This window comes from Leucopleurus acutus, assembly GCF_964270905.1.
Source record: "Leucopleurus acutus genome assembly, chromosome: 1".
Taxonomy (NCBI): Eukaryota; Metazoa; Chordata; class Mammalia; order Artiodactyla; family Delphinidae; genus Leucopleurus; species Leucopleurus acutus.
Genome location: NC_139142.1, coordinates 145,765,844 through 145,784,997, shown reverse-complemented (window position 1 = coordinate 145,784,997; position 19,154 = coordinate 145,765,844). Strand labels below are relative to the sequence as shown.

Genomic DNA, 19,154 nt, shown 5'->3' with positions numbered 1-19,154 from the left:
CCAGGGTGTTGTTTCTGTGCTGTGACTTCCTAATAAATTATTGCTAGAAAACTGTCTAGTTGATGATGAGGCAAAATTACATTCAGCTCCTTGTCATGTAGAGAATTTGGAGGGTGTTGCTTAAAATTTATTCCACCTGTATATTTGTCACTTTAAAATTAAAATTGAGCTGGTATGAGAGACAGATGGTTTTGTTTGCTTGTTTTTTAATTTTCTCGAGCTCCAGTGACCAGTGCTAAGTGCCAGTTTGCCTCATATTGGTTGATATAACGGAATGAAGTTTCCACTCTCACGGAGCTTATATTTTGGGGGTGGGGATAAATACAAACATCACGCAGTGATGACTGCAGTGAAGAAAGAGTAATGGGAAAGGGACCAGGGGAAGGCCTCTACTGGGAGCTGCCCCTGAGCAGCTACCTGAAAGCAGTGAGACCTCTGAAGGTCTGGGCAGAGGAAATGGCCAGGGCTATGTGGGTACAGGAAGGTGAACAAGGCAGAGAGGCAGGAGAGGGAAGCGAGGGGCTACCTAAAGAGCATGGGCTTGATTCTAAGGGTCATGGGGAGTTTGGAAGAAAAGCACAGGACCTGACATGAATCACATGAAGTTACGATCAGTAAAAAGCAACAAACTTTGGAGGGTTAGCTACTTAACACCTTTCCTATTACACGCAGACCATGTCTCAAGTGGGCCGCTGAGGAGAAAACTGAGGTACACGTGCCTCCAGGCAAGAGGTCAACCAGAGTAAGAACAGGTTTGAGCCTGTAGACACTGTTAAGGCAGTAATACCCACCCAGCAAGTTGCAGCTTCTCTAAAATTAATAGGGTGACAAAGAGTGTGACAGGGGACATTTTTTAATCTATCAAATAGAAGAATGCCCAGATAGGACTACAGAATGTTCCCACCCAGTCACATATCCTGTTTCCTTCAGGATCCCATTCTGAAATAGATGAGCTTTTCTCTTACAGCTTCTGCATGACTCATTCCTTGGAAGAGTGAGCCTGAATTTCTGTACTGGAAAGTTCAGTAAGTGCCTGGATGTATTCATTTCTGAGGCAGATACTCGGTTTCACATAAGGATGCTGATTCCTCTCACTGTTCTACCAGTAACAGGGCAAATGAAAACGAAGCATGTTCAAGAACATGGGTGTTTGCATTAAGAACACTTTATGTTACAGTATGAATGGCGTTTCCAATAAAACATGAAAAGATTTATACTGTATCTACAAAATTTAAGTGTTTGCTACAATAAATGCTATATTTCTTTTAAACAAGCTAGAAACGTAAGGAATGTCATGATCAATCTATACATTCTTTCTGCAGCATTAGCCTGGAAGATTGATGTTTAAATTGGACAATCGTAGATGTGAATTTCCTGATCATCTCCGACAGACACAATCTTTGAGCCATTTCCATTGTATTTTACTCCCCAGACCTGTAAATAAAAAGAAAAAAAAATTCCACTAACACCTTTATTCTTTATGAATGAACATCCTTACTCTATTCTCATTATACTGAATCTAGAAAAACACTGAGATGAGGATGTTCTCGTGCTTTCTGCCTTTCCTCTAACCAGGGATCTTCTATTACTACTGTTTGATTATCATTCCACTCACCTCCCAACTCAAGAAAATTTCATTTCTAAACACAAATGAAGATATCTACAAACCTTTCAAAGATTCACAATCTAGGAAGTGACCTAATGCTGTGAAGATGGAACCCACAAGGGACCAGCATGTGGTCTCATTTATGCTTCCAGGAAGGAAAAGGCCCAACTACCCTGAGGTCGCTGCCTACGGGGATCATTGCAAACTGTGCTCCTCACCTACCTCCTCGGGCTCGCCCCCACCACGGTCAGTACTTCTCACTCTCTTATTAGAGGCCTATGAAACCTGCCTGTCCCTAGGAGCTAGATAACTTGGCGTCACACGTCATTGCTTTCATTTGCTATGTACTGAATTAACAGATTCACACCTCCTTCCCAGACAGAACTGATGTGGCAGGGGTTTTATCAGGTCAGCCTGTCACCCTACCCCTTAGTTGGGTGTTCTAGCCCTGATTTCAGTGCTGTGATTGGGCCAGGTGATGGCCTCATTTCCACTCCAAACGTCTTCCTCTGAGGAAAGCACCACACACTGACCTTCACCTGCCAAGCAACACAGCCAGCCAGGTCTTACTCCCTGAGTTAAATGTTTAAATCCAGTAGTGGAATGTCAAAATTAAACCCCCTCAACTTTGTTGGCAACAATTTAAGATTAAATGTAAAAAAGCATGAACAACTGTTAACTTTAAGCTGCATTCCGAAGAGATTCTATGAGATTGCCATAAGAGCATTTAAAATACCTTAAAAGACAACTTTATACTGCCATGGGTATTTTATTTTATTTTATTTTATTTTTTTTGCGGTACGCGGACCTCTCACTGTTGTGGCCTCTCCCGTTCCGGAGCACAGGCTCCGGACGCACAGGCTCAGCGGCCATGGCTCACAGGCCTAGCCGCTCCGCGGCATGTGGGATCTTCCCAGACTGGGGCATGAACCCGTGTCCCCTGCATCGGCAGGCGGATGCTCAACCACTGTGCCACCAGGGAAGCCCCGGGTATTTTATTTTTTATACTACTTCCCCAAGACTCTTGCTATTCAAAGGGGTTGGAACCAGCAATGCTAGCCTCACCTGGAGCTTGTGACAAACACAAAAACTCAGGCCCAGGCCAGACCCACTGAATCAGCATCTGCATTGTTACCAGATCCCCAGGGGATTCCTGTGCACATTAAAGACGGAGAAGCCCTGCACTAGAATGCCTTTATCATTTCACATTCATCTTGGAAAGATAAGACTCCTATGAAAACAAAGCCTCTTCTCCCTAATTTAAAGACTGAAACAAAAGTTAGTAATATCACTAACTTCAAACAACCTGTAAGAATTTCTGGCTTCAAGTATATTCAAAGAAAAAAAAAATCACTTCACTTCTTTGGGCCACTCCAAAAGAGAAAAGTGATGGCTGTGGAATGGAATGGAAGCTTCTGAGGAAGCAGGTTCTTCTTGAGCCAGCCATGGCCCAGCTGTACCCAGAAAAGGGACCAGGCACGCCCCAGGCACCAGCTGCAGCATGTTTCAAAGAAGGCATTTTAAAGCTGTTGGCTAGTACCTGTTTTCTGGCCTACACAGGGACATATCATGCCTCGTGGGTTGCTAGGCTGACAGCACGCCCTGAGCCTCTGCACCCCAGAGTGCGCACAGGAACACGGGCTGGATGGACATCCAAGCAATCAGAGTAGCTCAGCCCCAAGGGTCAACTGGTCTTGACAACCCAAGCAGCAAGGTTAGGAAAAGAAATGAGTTTTGGCACAGCGGTCAGACAATGCTAGCAATCCAAAGGAATTTGAATGTTAATTATGCCATACCTGATCCTGGTGATCAAAGAAGGTGTGAACACAAGTCCTCGTTCCAACATCCCAAACTTTTACACTTTTGTCAGATGAGCTATTTTAAAAAAGGGAACATTAGTATCAGAAAAGTTCTCAGACTGGTTTGAAGTTGGAAAGAACCTGATCAAATATCCCACACTCCTTCACTCAGCCTACCTAGAGGCCCCCATGGTGCCTGGGTACACAAGTGGCCATCCAGGGCCCCAAAAGGTAGCCAAGGATGTGGGCATCACTGGCTGGCTTTCCCCTCTCACAGAGCAGCTATTTCCCTGAACTGCTGATCTGCCTGGCCTTCATATTAAATGTTCTCATCAGGAGTCTCGGATGAGAGTCCTATATCCGGATGGGAGGGAGGCCCGTGAAAGCTTCAAAATAAAGGTTCTCAGAGGCTTCTGTAAACCTCTGTGCAATGCTATTAAGCCATCCATCTCCTGTTTTTCAACTGTCTTGGCCATCCTGGGCCTAAACAACATTGGGGTCTCAAAGCACAACATTTTAAGAACAGATTTTCATATCTGAAGTTACTACTGTAACACAGGTATCCCTTAAGTAACTGTAGGTAGAAGCCTAGATTTATAAGGCAGAACTAAGAGCTGAACTGTTCAAAAGAATCCACTTTTGTTCCAGCTAAGGACAATTAACTTCACAATTTAAAAAACACTGCAGAAAACAAAGGCTATCTGAATTAAAAAAGGGTCTTCAAATTTTAAGGCAATTCATACAAGATGACCATCTTCATCTTCCTAACATTTTAGAAACTGATAAGAATCATAAGTACCTGGAAACAAAGTGTGTGTCATCAGGACAAAATGCAACGTTCAGCACCCAGGATGCATGGCCACTCAATGTGCCGGCCAAGTTAGCGTGCTGTCTGAAATGGGAGTTTCAAATAAAATGGAGAGGTTAACTTTTGGAATACAATCACTGAAATGGAAGGTATACTCTTAATTGCCCGTTTAATTGGACCAAATCTGCTATCCTTATAATCACCACAGTATTAGTTTAAAAATTCCCTTTTCAATGAAGTAGCATCACACACTGCAGAAACAAAATTTTCAACAGCATTAACCCCAAATATGTCAATGTCACCAAGAGCCAAAAATAAAATCCTGAACAAGCAGAGCTTAAAAAGCTCAAAATAAAGAAGGCTCAGCAAGCCAACTCCTAAGATGAGGAAACACAACCAGCAGGGGCAAGGAGGCCATCTCAGGGCAGTTGCAGGTTCTGACCCCTGCCCACCCAGTACCCTTTCCATATAGGGCCAGTGCCTTGTGTCTAAGGAATGTATCAAGATGTACTCTTTACAACAGATGTGGCTTGGACAGACCATTTTTAAGCTAACCAAGAACAAGACAGATCTAATTACTACAGTCATTTTCACTTTTTAAAAAAAGTGAAATGAAATCACTTATGGCTGGAAACCAATCCTAAGACCCGACTGAGGCCAGCAGTTTCACCTCTGAACCCAGAAGAGTAGAGCAAACCTCAGTTAGGTACGAGGAGGAGAGGTGGCCTCAGTGGAAAGCAGTGGGATCACAAGAAGGTAAAAGTCCTAGGTGTTCATTCAGTAACAGCACCTTAGCCAAACCACCACCTCAGCCTGGGCTTCTCGCCTGCATTATGGGGACGCTAATCCGCGCCACCTCACCGGTTGTTGGAAGGATGATGAAATTGTAGCACTGAAAGTCTTATTAAAGAAAACTGGATACTTAAGGAATTGCTGCTATTTATATTGGCTCTGCTACTGACAGGCAAGCACAGTTTGAGAGAGGCATCTTCCCCCCAGACCCTAACACCCTCATTCAGCTCTAATTCCAGAAGCTGCAGTTCTCATTCCATGTCTCCTTGACAACTTTTCGTCCTCCAAAAGCCCCCAAGTTTAAACTCCCGAAAAACTCTCATAGGCCCATAAAAGGACATGCACGTGGATGATCGTGGTTGTGGCACCCGTCGTTGGGAGGAAGTGTAACATATGCACCCAGTGGATTAGAATGCTACCTTTGGAAGCCAGGAACCAGAGGCACACGGATTGCAGTACTGAGTCAAAGCATCACACACACGTCAAACACCGTATAGGGGAGACCTCAGGGGTGAAAAGGAGTGGGGACTGAGAAAGACAGGGGGAAACAACAAGAGAAAGGGCCCTTGCACAGGCTTCCAATGAAACAGAGCCATGAACTGAAGATTAACTCACTTCTATACCTGTGGCCAAAAACCAACAACAAAAAAGCTCCCTCATCTAGACCTGCTGCAAGCTGGCTTATGAACTGACAGTTCCCTAACTAGGGCAGAGAAGTACCTTCTAGAACACCCCTAGAAAATGGATGTTCTAATTGTTTACCATCACTCCAAGCCAGCTACAGCCCATGGCTCCATCTCCTCAACTGTACACTACTTACCTACCCAAAAGAATTTAAAATCACAACAGACAGGATGCCTGAAAAAAAGTAGCAAGTATGTGATCCTAGTAGGTAACCCATGCACGTCTTCCTCCATAACATTCTAAGCTCAAAGCAGGGACGCTGACAGGGGAGGAATGACTGGGGAGACTGAGCGTCTGACAGGACCTGAACACAAGTCTTTCCTAGACCCAGAGAGGGAGCAGCACACTTGCTAGGGCTCCTCCTAATGATAAGAGGCAAAACAGGCATTGGTATTAAGTGAGAAGCTTTGAATCCCAACAGGTAACTTACACATCATAGATCTTGATGTAGCCATCATCTGAAGCAGTGACAAGGAGCTGCGAATCCGGGGAAAAAGTCAAGGAGCGAATAGGCATAGCGTGGCCTGAAATTCACAAAGACGCTTGTTAACTAATACAGTGCCCGCTATGTCACTTTTAATGACTGTAAGTCACTGGGTTGCACTGCCCAGCTGCTTCAGTCAGAGAGGGTACTGACTGGACCCTTCCTTCTAATGCTCTAGAAACATGCACATAACCCAGGCCCCTCCTGCTGGAGCCATTTCTTCTCAGATCCCTTCCTTGACCAACTGGACCTCAGCACACATTGCTTAGAAGAAACTCCTCTGCCATAGATATGGCCAAACATGGAAATATGCATCGTTTCTGATTTGCAAGGTTGAACAAATAGGATGCTATTTCCTTACCAAATCCTTTGTTGTAGGGTAAAGGATACACTGAAGAGGTAATATATTCTCTTGGTTAGAATTCAGAATAGTACAAAAGAATACAGAGTAGAAGTCGCCCTCCAGCCCTTCCCCTGTTCTAGTACCCAGTTCTCCTACCCAGAGGTCATCAGTGCAAAGGGTAGGCACAGCACTTTCATCTACTTTCAAATTACTGACAAAAAGCAGTTATTTTCTAATCACAAAGTTCTTTAGAACCAAACATGACAGAAATAAGACACTCATATAGCTAGGATATATTAACACATAAATAAAAAGGCCTGTTCACCAAAAAAAGCATTTAACACTGGTACGAGAGCTAATATGTCTAGGTTATAACTAGTGACAAAACTGAACCTTAGAGGCATTTGAGATCTCCAACTGAGATTGATGTTTTGCAAATCTAATGCTCATTTGCCATTTAGCAGCATTTTAATGAAAGAATACGTCTTCCTTTGTGATCTGATAACCCAGTTTGCACAAAATAAACGATGAACCACACCTTCCAGCGTGTGCAGAAGTTTCCCGGTTGCAATATCAAAAATATTGATGATTCCGTCTATGGCTCCACTGGCCAGATACTTCCCATCAGGACTCTGCGCAGAGAACATATTGAGATCATTTGAAACTCCATATTGTTAAGCCATCCCCACCAAACACAAGCCATCTGCCGGCTGCAGGTCTAACTGGCTGACTGGCAAACCATGCCAGTAGCCGCCTGACAAGACCAAGGCAGAACGCTTACCAAGGAATACAATGGGCTAGAAGAGTAAACTGAAAGAATCAGAGAGAGAAAAAATGAGCAACGTTTCCTTACATATGCAATACTAAGAATGAATTTTCCTCTTGTGTCCAAAGAATATTCCTTTTTCCCACTTTCCACACCAAAAATGTTCACTTTCCCCACATGAGTTCCTGTGGCCAGATACTGGGAATCAGGAGAAAAGGCCAAAGTCCAGGCATCCACTGAACAGAAAAAAGAAGGGAAAAAACTATAGTGAGAAAAGACGTGACTTTAATTTTAAAAACGTTGTGAAGATATTAATTCTATACCAATTTAGTTTAAGGGCATCTTAAATTTTTACTAAAAATGTAGATAGACAGGACAATACCAAGTGTTAGCAAGGATGTGGAGAAACCAAAATCCTCATACACTGGTGGGAAAATAAAATGGTACAGCTACTTTGAAAAACAGTTTGACACTTTAAGTAAAAACACTTACCATAATACCCAGCAGTTCCACTCAGAAATGAAAACACATGTCCACACACAGACTTGTACCTGAATGCTCATAGCAGCATTACTCAGAATATTAAAAAATTGGAGAGAATCGAAATGTCCATCAACTGGTAAATGGATGAACAAAACGTGGAATATCCCATAATGGAATACTCACTGCTCAGCAATAAAAAGGAACCAACTACTGATACATGCTACAACACGGATGAACCTCAAAAACATTATGCTAAAGAAAGAATGAAGATGTATAAGACAATACGATTTCACTTATGTGAAATTTTTCAAAAAAGCAAAACTATAGGCACAGAAAGCCGAGCAGTGGTTGCCTGAGGCTGAGGGTGGGAGCACAGATTAACTATAAATGGGCATGAGGGAACTTTTGTGGGGCACGCAGTGTTCTAAAACCGAATTAGAGTGGTGGCTGCACAACTGTGGAAATTTACTAAAACCTGTTAAACTGTATACTTACAATGGGTTAATTACAGAGTGCAATTATAGAGGTGAAAGTCTACCTCAATAAAACTGTAAATAAATGAAAAGGTACCAGAAATACTCTTATATAAAACTGTAATATGACAAAGTATTTACCACAAATTAACAGAGACTAAGGACTGGAAAGAGGCACTGCTTGTTTAAAAAAAAAAATCAGCTAGTTTTTAAGTTATACCACACAGCCTAATTTCAAGCGTTCTATTCAAATGTTATTTGTGTATCACAGTGCTTCTGTGTAAAAGTCTCCAGACTCATGGGCAGCCTGGGTAAACACATGTGCTTTATATTTCCATCTGGACCACTGACAATATTTTAGCATTTCTTTTCTCAGCTACATGGGAACCTCTTCATAGGCAACCCCAAAGAGCTTTGGGAGCTTTCGGGGGCAGAGCCTAGAGGCCAAGGAATAATCTAGTTGTCCAGTGCTAGTCTAGGTCCCTTTGCCCATACCCACTCTTATATGGGAATGTACCCTAAGTCCTGCCCCTCCTGCACCTGCCCAGAAACAGTGCTTGTTACATCAAAGGGAGAGGAGAGAAAGGCTCCTTCCCATGTCACTCTCCTTATTCCTGGGGCAGGGCTCAAAGAGGTCATGCCCTTCTCAGCCCAGGGGAGAGTGAAGGCCTCTCTGAGCTTAACTCATGGTAGACAGGGGCTCCTAGCACAGATGGGTCAGCAACCATGTTCCAGGGTGAGTTTTAAAATAAAAAATCTCTCACAATTTTTCTTTTTGCGGTACGCAGGCCTCTCACTGTTGTGGCCTCTCCCGTTGCGGAGCACAGGCTCCGGACGCGCAGGCTCAGTGGCCATGGCTCACGGGCCCAGCCGCTCCGCGGTATGTGGGATCCTCCCGGACCGGGGCACGAACCCGTGTCCCCTGCATCGGCAGGCGGACTCTCAACCACTGTGCCACCAGGGAAGCCCTCTCACAAATTTTAACACACATATTCAAAGTAATAATAAATAATTTAGCTCTATCACTTTTCTTATGAAATATTTGTTTTAAAAAGGAAATTAACTTCAAAAGTGCTCAATTAACCAAGAAGATCTGAAAAAGCTTTTATAATCAATCTCTCAAATAACTGCTCTTTAATATCTATCTTTACTCCTAAATGAGTAAAGCATTATTCTAACAGGATTGTTTTCTTATTCCTATCATAATTAACTGTTTACAGGAATAATAGTTACTAGAAAATCTGATTTTTATTCCTTGAAGTTTAATAAAATCACACTTTTGAATAATTTTTACATTTGCCTATTAACTGTTTGATAATACAGAACTTTTAGTGGCAAATATCCTTATACTCGAAATTGAAGGAATTGTTTTTTTAGGAATTTTTATTCCTCAATTAAAATGTGCAGTCTAAAATTTATTTTAACATTTGCATAATAAATCACTAAGTTCCACCTCATCAGCAAAAGAGTAGCTTTTCTTTACATTGGGACATCTTGAACCATCTGATGTTGAGAGGCCCCTATGCTTCCGCCTTTGTTCTTCTTCAATGTCAGTTTGCTGGAGCTACAGGATGGGTGAGGTGCCCAATGGAGGATCTTCCCCTTCATCTTCCCTTTCTTCTACTTCCTCACTTTCTTCTTCAGGATCTGAGATTTTCTTTCTTGTCTTTTTCTCCTTCTTCTGTTCCTTCTTTCACATTCTCCAGGCATATTTTCAAGATAGGTATAATGTAAATGCCCATTTCCCTACATTCATTAGACCTAGACTTATTAGTTTTACCTTCAGATGAATTCAATTCAGCCGCTCCTTAGTTGTCAATAGCAATGCTTGCTTTTATTACTCACCCAAATAACTGTTGTTTAATGGTCTGATATAGTTTAGGAATATTCCTATCCAAAAAGAAAATAAACCCAACCCTCTACTCATCTCAGTATCTTTTTTCTTTCCTAACAGTAATCTTTCAATGATCATTTGCCACACGTGGAACCAGTATGTAGTTTAAGGTACTATTTGTCAGGGAAGGCAAGGTGGATACAGACACCATCCTTTTCCTTGGAACCAATCCAGTAATCATTTCTTCAGCTGTGGTGTGCCCGGGGGGTGGGGTGGGGGGGGCACAAAACCACGCAGTGACCTTGGCGTCATGGGAGGGCTTAGGTGTCCAATATGAAAAGGCAGCAACAGATCTGCCTCTTCCTCCTCTCAGCTATAAAGCAGAGTCTTAACAGACTTTGTGGGCTAGTTTGGGGACCCAAGTCCTCTGTAAGAGATGTCAACAGGGCAAGGACACATGCAAAAACAATCATCTGGGGAGTCAGAGTGTCTGGGTAGCTTTTTTCAAATACATACCCCAGCCCACACACCCCAATAACTGTGATTCAGTGGATCCAAAATAGGGATTGGACATATGCATTCTTTAAAAAGCTGCAATAGTTAAGAATCAGAGACATGGAACATTGCCACTGAGGGGAAATGAACTCAGTTTCCAGACAACCCAGAGTCCTTAAAACCCTGGGACCATCATTCTTTCCAGAATGAGTACAGCCTATAGGGTCTACTGAACATAACCAGTGGGAGACAAATCCACCTGGGTCTCCAATCAAGGGAATTAAGTTAAGGAAATCCCTGAGCAGCTCTTCTGTAGTCAACCCACAGAGGGGTGTGCCAGAGAGGGACCAGACTCTCTGTACTCTCTACCGGTCATCACCTATTCTGGTAGAACAGGCTCTGCTCATGAATGCTATGCAGTCATTTACAAGTAAATATAAGGCTACAAGGAATCCTGAAATGTCATGTTGCTTGTTCCACATTAATCCAACCTACTGAAATCATTAACTTCCATTACCTCAGATATTTATCAAGGCTAATGGACAAGATTATGCTGTCCTATAGAACTTAAAAAAACAAACAAACAATGGATTTGTTTCTTTAGAAGTTTCATATATCTATCATATACTAGAAACAGGCACTTTAATCATAATTAGTAGAGATTACCATGATACAGATCTATGAGGACACAGTGCTTTATGTTCTAGACCTCTATAAGGCAGTGAATGTATCAATTCAGAATATAGCAAACAGAGGACCTCTGGACCATTCAAACACAAGTCCACAATCCCAAATCAACAATTCTGAAACCCAAAGGCGATGAAAACTGTAAGTTTAAAAAAATAATTTTAGTACCAAAATTCACTTGGTAATAAAACCTGACCTGAACTGATGTAAGGCTATTTATAGCTTGTATATACCTCTCTTAGTGTAAATACTCATGTTTAGTCGCTGAGGTATCAGTATTTGATTAGAGTGCTGCCCCCAGCCCCACTGAAGGTATTACATGACATACAGTTCATGCACCCATATTACCAGTCTCAAATCCAAAAAATTCTGAACTGTAAAATACATCTGTCCCTAAAGGTTTCAAAAACGGATTGTAAACCTCTAGTATCTTCTCTAAGAGTAAAACTCTTACCAGGTCCTGCATCTATAGACTTTATCTGTTTGCCGTTTTCCAAGTCCCAGAGACGAATATGAGCATCAAGAGAACTGGACGCAGCAATGGGCAGGGTGTGGCTGATGTCCACAGACACCACACCCAGCTGATGGCCCTCCAGACTCCACTGTAGGTCCAGCTTCTCATCACGCCTTCAATGGGGGACAGAGAAATGGATTTCTTCACACACAACACACTGTACCTGGCATCTGAAATTCTGGGCCCCTGTAAGTATGCATTACCAATGGTCTGTGAAAAGCAGAATCAGAGAGGAAATCAAGAGCCACAGAACACCAAATGCAGCCAACTTTTAGCCATGAGACTTTTTTTTTTCTTAAACTATAGGGCCTGAACAGCGAATAACAGGAAAACGAGTGAGAGAAAAATAATCTGCCTTTGTATACCACCATACTACTATTGCTTTCTTGCTCAGAAAACAGTTAATACTTCTCTGATTGCAATTTGGGAGCCCAGAAGTAAAAACCCCAATTTCCAAGGCTGCATGTTAGAGGAGAGGGCACTCACCATTTCCAGACCTTCACCAGGTCATCCAGGGATCCTGTGACCACCGTCTCAGAGTTTTCTTTCTTGTTTGTCCCCCAGGCAACTGACCAAATGGCATCATCATGGGCTAGAATGGAAAGCGCTTCATTTTAAAAGTCTTCATGCAACTTCTAAACTGAATGTGCTAAGATGAAGCTGAAATACTGTTACAACAACTCTGAGGTAATATCTACCTGTATCATTTTATTGTTTCGCAAACTGCTTTCTCATACAGCTTTTATTGTAACTGTGGAGGCAGATATGAAAACTGGAGGTTCTGAAGAAGCTACTTGCCCCAAATCACAGGTTACCAGGTGGGGCAGCAGTACCAGAGTAATCCAGTGTCCTGTCTACTTTAGCATGCTATCCAACATGCATTAGTTTGGAATGGCTCTCACTTAGCTAAAGTGAAACCCACCCCAAAAAGAGATCTAAAGTTGATAAGAGTTATTTCTTAGAGATCCTTGGAAACCAGTAGGCAGGTCAACTGTAAACAGTACAGGTCTGAAAATAAATAACTAAAGCAGCTTCCACGCATGAGTTGCCTTTTGCCACAATGTCTATTATGTTTAATGGGCCAGTTATTACTTTAATCTTTTTATAAGTATTACCTCAGCCACAAAAACCCTATGAAATAGGTACTGTGAACAGTATTTTCATTTTACAGATAAGGAATCAGAGGCTTAGAGAAGCCTAGTAGCTCACCCGAAGTCAAAAGCTAAGAGGCAGAACTGGGATTCAAACCCAACCTCTCTATTAACTAACGTCCACTTTAAATTCTAAGTCTTTAAGTTGCATATCTGGCAGGCCATGGCGGTGGGTCTGCAGACCTGGTGCAGGAATGTAAATGTGACAAGTGCACAAGGTGGCTTTCTTCATACCTGGCAGCATTTCTCCAGGAACACCTTTCCAAGATATGAATACAAGGGCATTCAACTTAAACAGCTGTGAGTTACATACATGGCTTCCGTTACAATCCCCACCCGACCCAAGCCTGCTAGCTTGCCAGCCGGATGGCATTCGCTGCATACAAGGTAGCTGACTGGCATGCCTCACTAGCTACTAGTTACCTATGCTAGCTAACCTGAAAGAATGCTTTTGGCTTAAACTTTAGACTACCTAAATGTCACCTACTTAAAGTGGAAGAGCTTTTATTAGGCATTCCACAAATTCCTCCAGGCTTTACCTAACTCATCCAGGCTGTGGTGGAGAAATGGGATACATGTGAATAGTCCAGGCACATACTCCTTTTCAGGTATGAAGTCCGGTATTACTGGCCAGTTACCTTTCTAGACTGAACTCTGACCTGCCTCCTGCTCCCATTCCCACCACTGCCTCCAATGCACAGCCCCCAGCCCACCCCCCACACTCAGTAGTCTTGACAGAAATTCACCTCGCTGTTACTATACCCTTCACTTTCATTGAGGGTCAAAGGTCCTCTGCACTTGTTGTAAATGAAGGAGCCCGATAAAAACCCCCAAGAGAACTTCTGAGTTCAGGGCCAGGCTCAAGTTTACCTCCCCAGATGAGCTGTGGCATTAACAGATTTCTGAGACTCAAAGCGTTTCCTTCTTTCACTTTTTTTTCTTTTTTTTTTTTTTTTTGCAGTAAGCGGGCCTCTCACTGTTGTGGCCTCTCCCGTTGCGGAGCACAGGCTCCAGACACGCAGGCTCAGCGGCCATGGCTCACGGGCCCAGCCGCTCCGCGGCATGTGGGATCTTCCCGAACCGGGGCATGAACCCGTGTCCCCTGCATCGGCAGGCGGACTCTCAACCACTGCACCACCAGGGAAGCCCTCCTTCTTTCACTTTGATAGCTGGGAAGCTCAGAGTTCCTCAGGTGGGAAAGCTTTCCTCAGCCTGGAGTTCTCCGGTCTGTCATTTGACTCCTGCTTTTCCTTTTAAGTTAGTGGCTTGGTTGTTGTTGTTGTTGTTTGTTTTTAAGTGTATTTGTTTTCAGCTGCTTCTGCCAATGTTTCTGCAGAGTACAGTTGGAAACTGCATGTCTGGTCAGCATGACAAAAACCTTACGCCAGGGACAACAGTTTTTCATAGGTAAATTTGCTTGAACAGGCAAGCTGCTTACCTTGCTCTTGTTTGAAGAGAATACTGTACTAAAAAAGAACAGAAGACACATTAAACCAATGGTCAGATTTCAGATGTGTCCCATCCCTTCCCTAAAACACCCCCTGGCACCCAACTCACCGCCCTGCCCCCCCCCCCCCAGTAGATATAGTCACCACAGTGTTAGCTGCTTCCCCTGCCTGATCTCTTAGGAGCTCCTTGATTCCTGCTCATGCAAGGTTTGTAGAGTCATACCAGAAAAAAATTAGTTCTTTAATTTTAGACAACTATTGTCTCTTCTCCCTAACCACTATTACCAACCCAAAAAGGAGAGTAGTAAATTACGTGTTTTTTCCTGCTCTGATCACCAGGAAGCTCAGAGTCCAGTTTGCAGCTTAATTTTTGCAGCTGTATAGAACCACACAGTCTGCATAACCTGTTAACTCTGTCCCTAATTTATTACAAAGATATGTTTCTCTTTTTCTGATCTTTGTTTCTTTCTCGTTTTTGTGTACAAATTCTTTTAAGCTTCCTCAATCCCTTTGTAAACTGTGGTATAGACTTAGGTAAAATAATCCTCCTCTTAGTGTTGTGCATTTTACTAGTGCCACCTACCCTCTGGTGACTAGGTGCCCAGGGTCACCCTATTCTTCAGGAGAAGAGCAGGAATCAGATGCTAGTTTTCTGACTACACACCCAGACAACGTACTGGGCTCGAACCTGCCAAAGAGACCAACTGATATTCTTTCTCTCCATAGGCCTTACCTGGTTGGTCATTTCCTTAACCAAGGATGAAGGGCTAAAGGCCAGACAGCTCTGTGGAAACAATACCAGGGTTTCAGTAAGGGGGTGTCATCAGGACAGAGGGGGCTACAGAAGGTTCCCCTTGATCAAGAAAATAAGGCAACTCTTTGGCAGAGTTGCCCGGACACTTTTCTGTGGATCAGTCCCGGAGGCCCCCTTCACAAGCCCTACCAGGTGGCACGGACTTCTTTCTCAACTAGTATCTATCACCTCTCATGTTTTCTTCTCCTCAAGTTGACTACAGAGAGGGACCAGTCTCCCTCCTTTGCTGCTCTTCAGAGAGATAAAAACCACAGGACCTTTTAATTTAAAATTTTATTTATTCAAAACTCAACAAGCAAATATGGGGGAGCAAAGTTCTTAGAGTTCATACGGGGATCTCAGCCAAAAATGCCTATAAGAGCCAGCAGGCATGTAAATGAGGACATGAGCTAGAGGGAGACACAGGTCTCCCAAAAGGTGCTGAAGTCTTTAAGGACTTAGCTCAGCTAAACACAAACTTAGCCATAGGAATAGATTTAATTTCTCAGGCTATAATAAGAGTTCTCGATCTTTTTTGTGTGTGCTATAGACCCTCTAGCAGCCTTGTAAAGCCTATAAACCCCTTCTCAGGATGTTTTTAAATACATAAAATAAAACACATAGGATTAGAAAGGAAACCAAGTACGGGCCATTCTTTTTATTCCAGGCAGTTATGTTCTATAACATCACTGAACACCGAATTAGTGAACACTGACTGATCCACTGCTCCTAAGGGAGACACTGCATTAGGTTCCTGCAAGACTCTGATAATATTTTTGGTAACCAAACAATATGTAACTTTGTTTTATGCATGTTTCTCAAAACTACAATGAGGTATCACCTCACGATGGTCAGAATAGCTATTATCAAAACATCTAGAAACAATAACTGCTGGAAAGGGTGTGGTGAAAAGGGAATCCTCCTGTACTGTTGGTAGGAATGTAAACTGACACCACCATTATGGAAAACAGTATGGAGGTTCCTTAAAAAACTAAAAACAGAACTACCATATGACACAGCAATCCCACTACTGGGCATATACCCTGAGAAAACCATAATTCAAAAAGAGACATGTACCACAATGTTCACTGCAGCACTATTTACAATAGCCAGGACATGGAAGCAACCTAAGGATCCATCAACAGATGAATGGATAAAGAAGATGTGGCACATATATACAATGGAATATTACTCAGCCATAAAAAGAAATGAAACTGAGTTATTTGTAGTGAGGTGGATGGACCTAGAGTCTGTCATACAGAATGAAGTAAGTCATAAAGAGAAAAACAAATACCATATGCTAACACATATATATGGAATCTAAGAAAAAAAAAGGTACTGATGAACCTAGTTGCAGGGCAGGAATAAAGATGTAGACATAGAGAATGGACTTGAGGACACGGGGTGGGAGGGGGAAGCTGGGGCAAAGTGAAAGTAGCATCGAAATATATACACTACTGAATGTAAAATAGCTAGTGGGAAGCAGCAGCATAGCACAGGGAGATCAGCTCAGCGCTTTGTGTTGACCTAGAGGAGTGGGATAGGGAGGGTGGGAGGGAGGCTCAAGAGGGAGGGGATATGGGGACACATGTACGCATATGGCTGATTCACTCTGGTGTACAAGAGAAACTAACACAATATTGTGAAGTAATTATACTCCAATAAAGGTCTATTAAAATAATAAAGACACCTTATTTTACGTTGGTAATTCATTAATATTGAACTTATGGCTAACAGCACCAAAATGCTTACCTATATGAAGTTTATCTACACGTGTGTTTTCTCCATAAGGCACATCACAGTCTTCCTGCACTAAGAGTACTTTAGCACTGTGCTTGGGGGGTCTATTTTAAACACTGAAATCACCAATAAAAGCACAAAAATCCAAAAATCATGGCACTAACAGACTGAAAACAAGACACTTGTTTACAGCATGAGAACTGAAGCAAGAAGGCAGAATGTTTCCTTGTTCAACTGCAGCTGAGAATGTGTGTCAGTTGACTCAAAATTTTCACCACCTCACACATGTCCAAGAAAGACCGCAAAAGCACTGCAAGTACTGACTTGGGGCCTACAAATAAATTTTAGCATGTAGATGAATTTGCAAATACAGAAGCTGAGAATAAAGATCAACTGTATACCGAAATAAAATTTTACCAAATACAAAAAAAAAAAAATTTTACCAAATACAAAAATTAAATTTGTGATAGCATAACATGTGATTCTTAATTTACACATTACATAACAAGATCTAGCAGCAAGTCTAATAACTACCGTAATTTCAAAGCTGTCATGAGCTTACACAGTATGCTAAGATATGAAAATATCTGTAATTTCTATTGGTGACAAAGTTAACCTGTCAATACTGTGGTTTGTTGACAACATTCATAATCGAAAGAAACGCTAAATTTCAGTTAGAGGTTAGAGAACATAAGGATGCAATTTTTCTTCTCATCCAAGTTCATGGCCCCCTCAATTCTATCCATCGACAGAGGAGACCATACAGCTAAGGCATCCAGGTTCAGGTTACTTACTTTAAATTTGTAAACACAAAAAGGCTACCGTGAAGGTTTTCCAAGGATAACAGAAAAAACAAACGATTTGTAAATAATCTTTGCCTGTGAAGATCTCAATCAAGTTGGTAGTGCTTAATTTGTGACCCAAGAACAGGATCTTGGCCAGGGTAGGAAAGACAGGCAGGAGCTCAAGCCAGTTTTGCTGAAATGAACAGTATTACAACTCTGCTTGGGCACCAGCCCTCTGCCCAGTGAAGCAGAGGCCTACCCTCTCCCCTTCCAAATCCTGCCTCACATCCCTGCAACAGAGAGAAACAAAACAGTAGGAAGGTTTGCAGGAAGCCAACTCCATGAAGCCAGCCTCCTCAAGACAGAGGTGTGCTTCTATCAATGAATGCACGTTTGAGGATATACCATGAGTCAGGCTCTGTTTTACGTTCTACACATAGGTTAGCTCACTGAACCCTCTCACCCCACTTAGTATTCTTATTATAACCTCTACCTTCCTGATAAGGAAAGTGAGACTCAAGAGAGGTTAAGGAAGCTTCCTAAGGTTAGTCTGACAGTAGAAGGTGGATACAAGCTATAGTATAGGCCACCAAGCTACACTACCTCTTACATCAGTTTCTTATCCTCTAATAATTTAAGAGCTAAGAGGACCCCAAAGCCCTCTCTTGCTACCTTCTCTCTTTAGAGAACTTTCCTCCCAACTTCCTAGGCAGAATTCATTGCTCCCTCCTCAGTGTTTCTAAAGAACTTTACACATGTCCCTATTAAAGTACTCAGGCAGGTCAGTAACCCATAACACTACATGGTACTTGAAGTAAAGATAACTCAGCCTGTGCTTGTACCTGTCCAGCTCGCTACCTAAGAAGACAGCGTGGCCCACCACTGGAAAACTTCGGTTAAGACAGTCGTTCCGTCTACGGACACTGAGACCTTTACTGCAGAGAAAGCAGCCCTAATCTCGAGGCTGCAGAGAACACCCTCAGGATGCAAGATGAGGCAATCTACCCTCTCCCCTTAGGCCCCGCACGTCGAGACGCAGCCAGGATAAATGGAGTCACGGAAGCCACTACCCTCGGGCCCCGCAGCCTAGAGCATTCCTGAGCAAACCGTCTTAGAGGCAGCCTCGGGCCCACCCTCGCTCACCCGCCCTCCAGCCCGGGCGGTTAGCGACTGCCATCCCCACCGGCTGCGCGGACTAACTTACCGCTTCACTGCCCGGCTGCACTGCCCTGCGGCTCGTCTGACGCCAGTCTCCGCGCGACCGCGACGCGCGGCGATGAGCTCACGAGGGGGCGGGGCATCTCGCTGGTCCCCAGGGCGCCGGCGCATGTCGGAGCGCTCCCTGCCGTCGCTACGCCGCGCACGGGGCGGACGAGGAGGAGGGTAGGAGGGGAGGAGGGTAGGAGGATAGGAGGGTAGAGGGGGAAAGAGGCTACGCCCCGGTCACGCTGGTTTCCCCCGGGGGGCGG

General features: G+C 43.2%; 1 protein-coding gene across 3 annotated transcripts; it reads right to left on the bottom strand.

The window, feature by feature from the left end:
• Window positions 1-808: 808 nt before the first annotated feature.
• SKIC8 (SKI8 subunit of superkiller complex) lies at window positions 809-18,952 on the bottom strand. Of its 3 annotated transcripts, none has more exons than XM_082839638.1 (11): window positions 18,890-18,952; window positions 15,101-15,151; window positions 14,358-14,385; window positions 12,255-12,360; window positions 11,709-11,881; window positions 7,370-7,518; window positions 7,055-7,148; window positions 6,120-6,213; window positions 4,205-4,297; window positions 3,403-3,481; window positions 809-1,434 (listed from the first exon to the last, which is right to left on the bottom strand). In XM_082839638.1, the coding sequence occupies exons 2-11, from the start codon at window positions 15,110-15,112 to the stop codon at window positions 1,345-1,347; spliced, it is 918 nt and encodes a 305-aa protein (XP_082695764.1). In that variant the 5' UTR covers window positions 15,113-15,151; window positions 18,890-18,952; the 3' UTR covers window positions 809-1,344. The 3 variants fall into 3 exon arrangements, with proteins under 3 accessions (XP_082695764.1, XP_082695762.1, XP_082695763.1); XM_082839636.1 differs by lacking the exon at window positions 18,890-18,952 and adding an exon at window positions 18,829-18,880; XM_082839637.1 differs by lacking the exons at window positions 14,358-14,385; window positions 15,101-15,151; window positions 18,890-18,952 and adding an exon at window positions 13,790-13,847.
• Window positions 18,953-19,154: the final 202 nt, after the last annotated feature.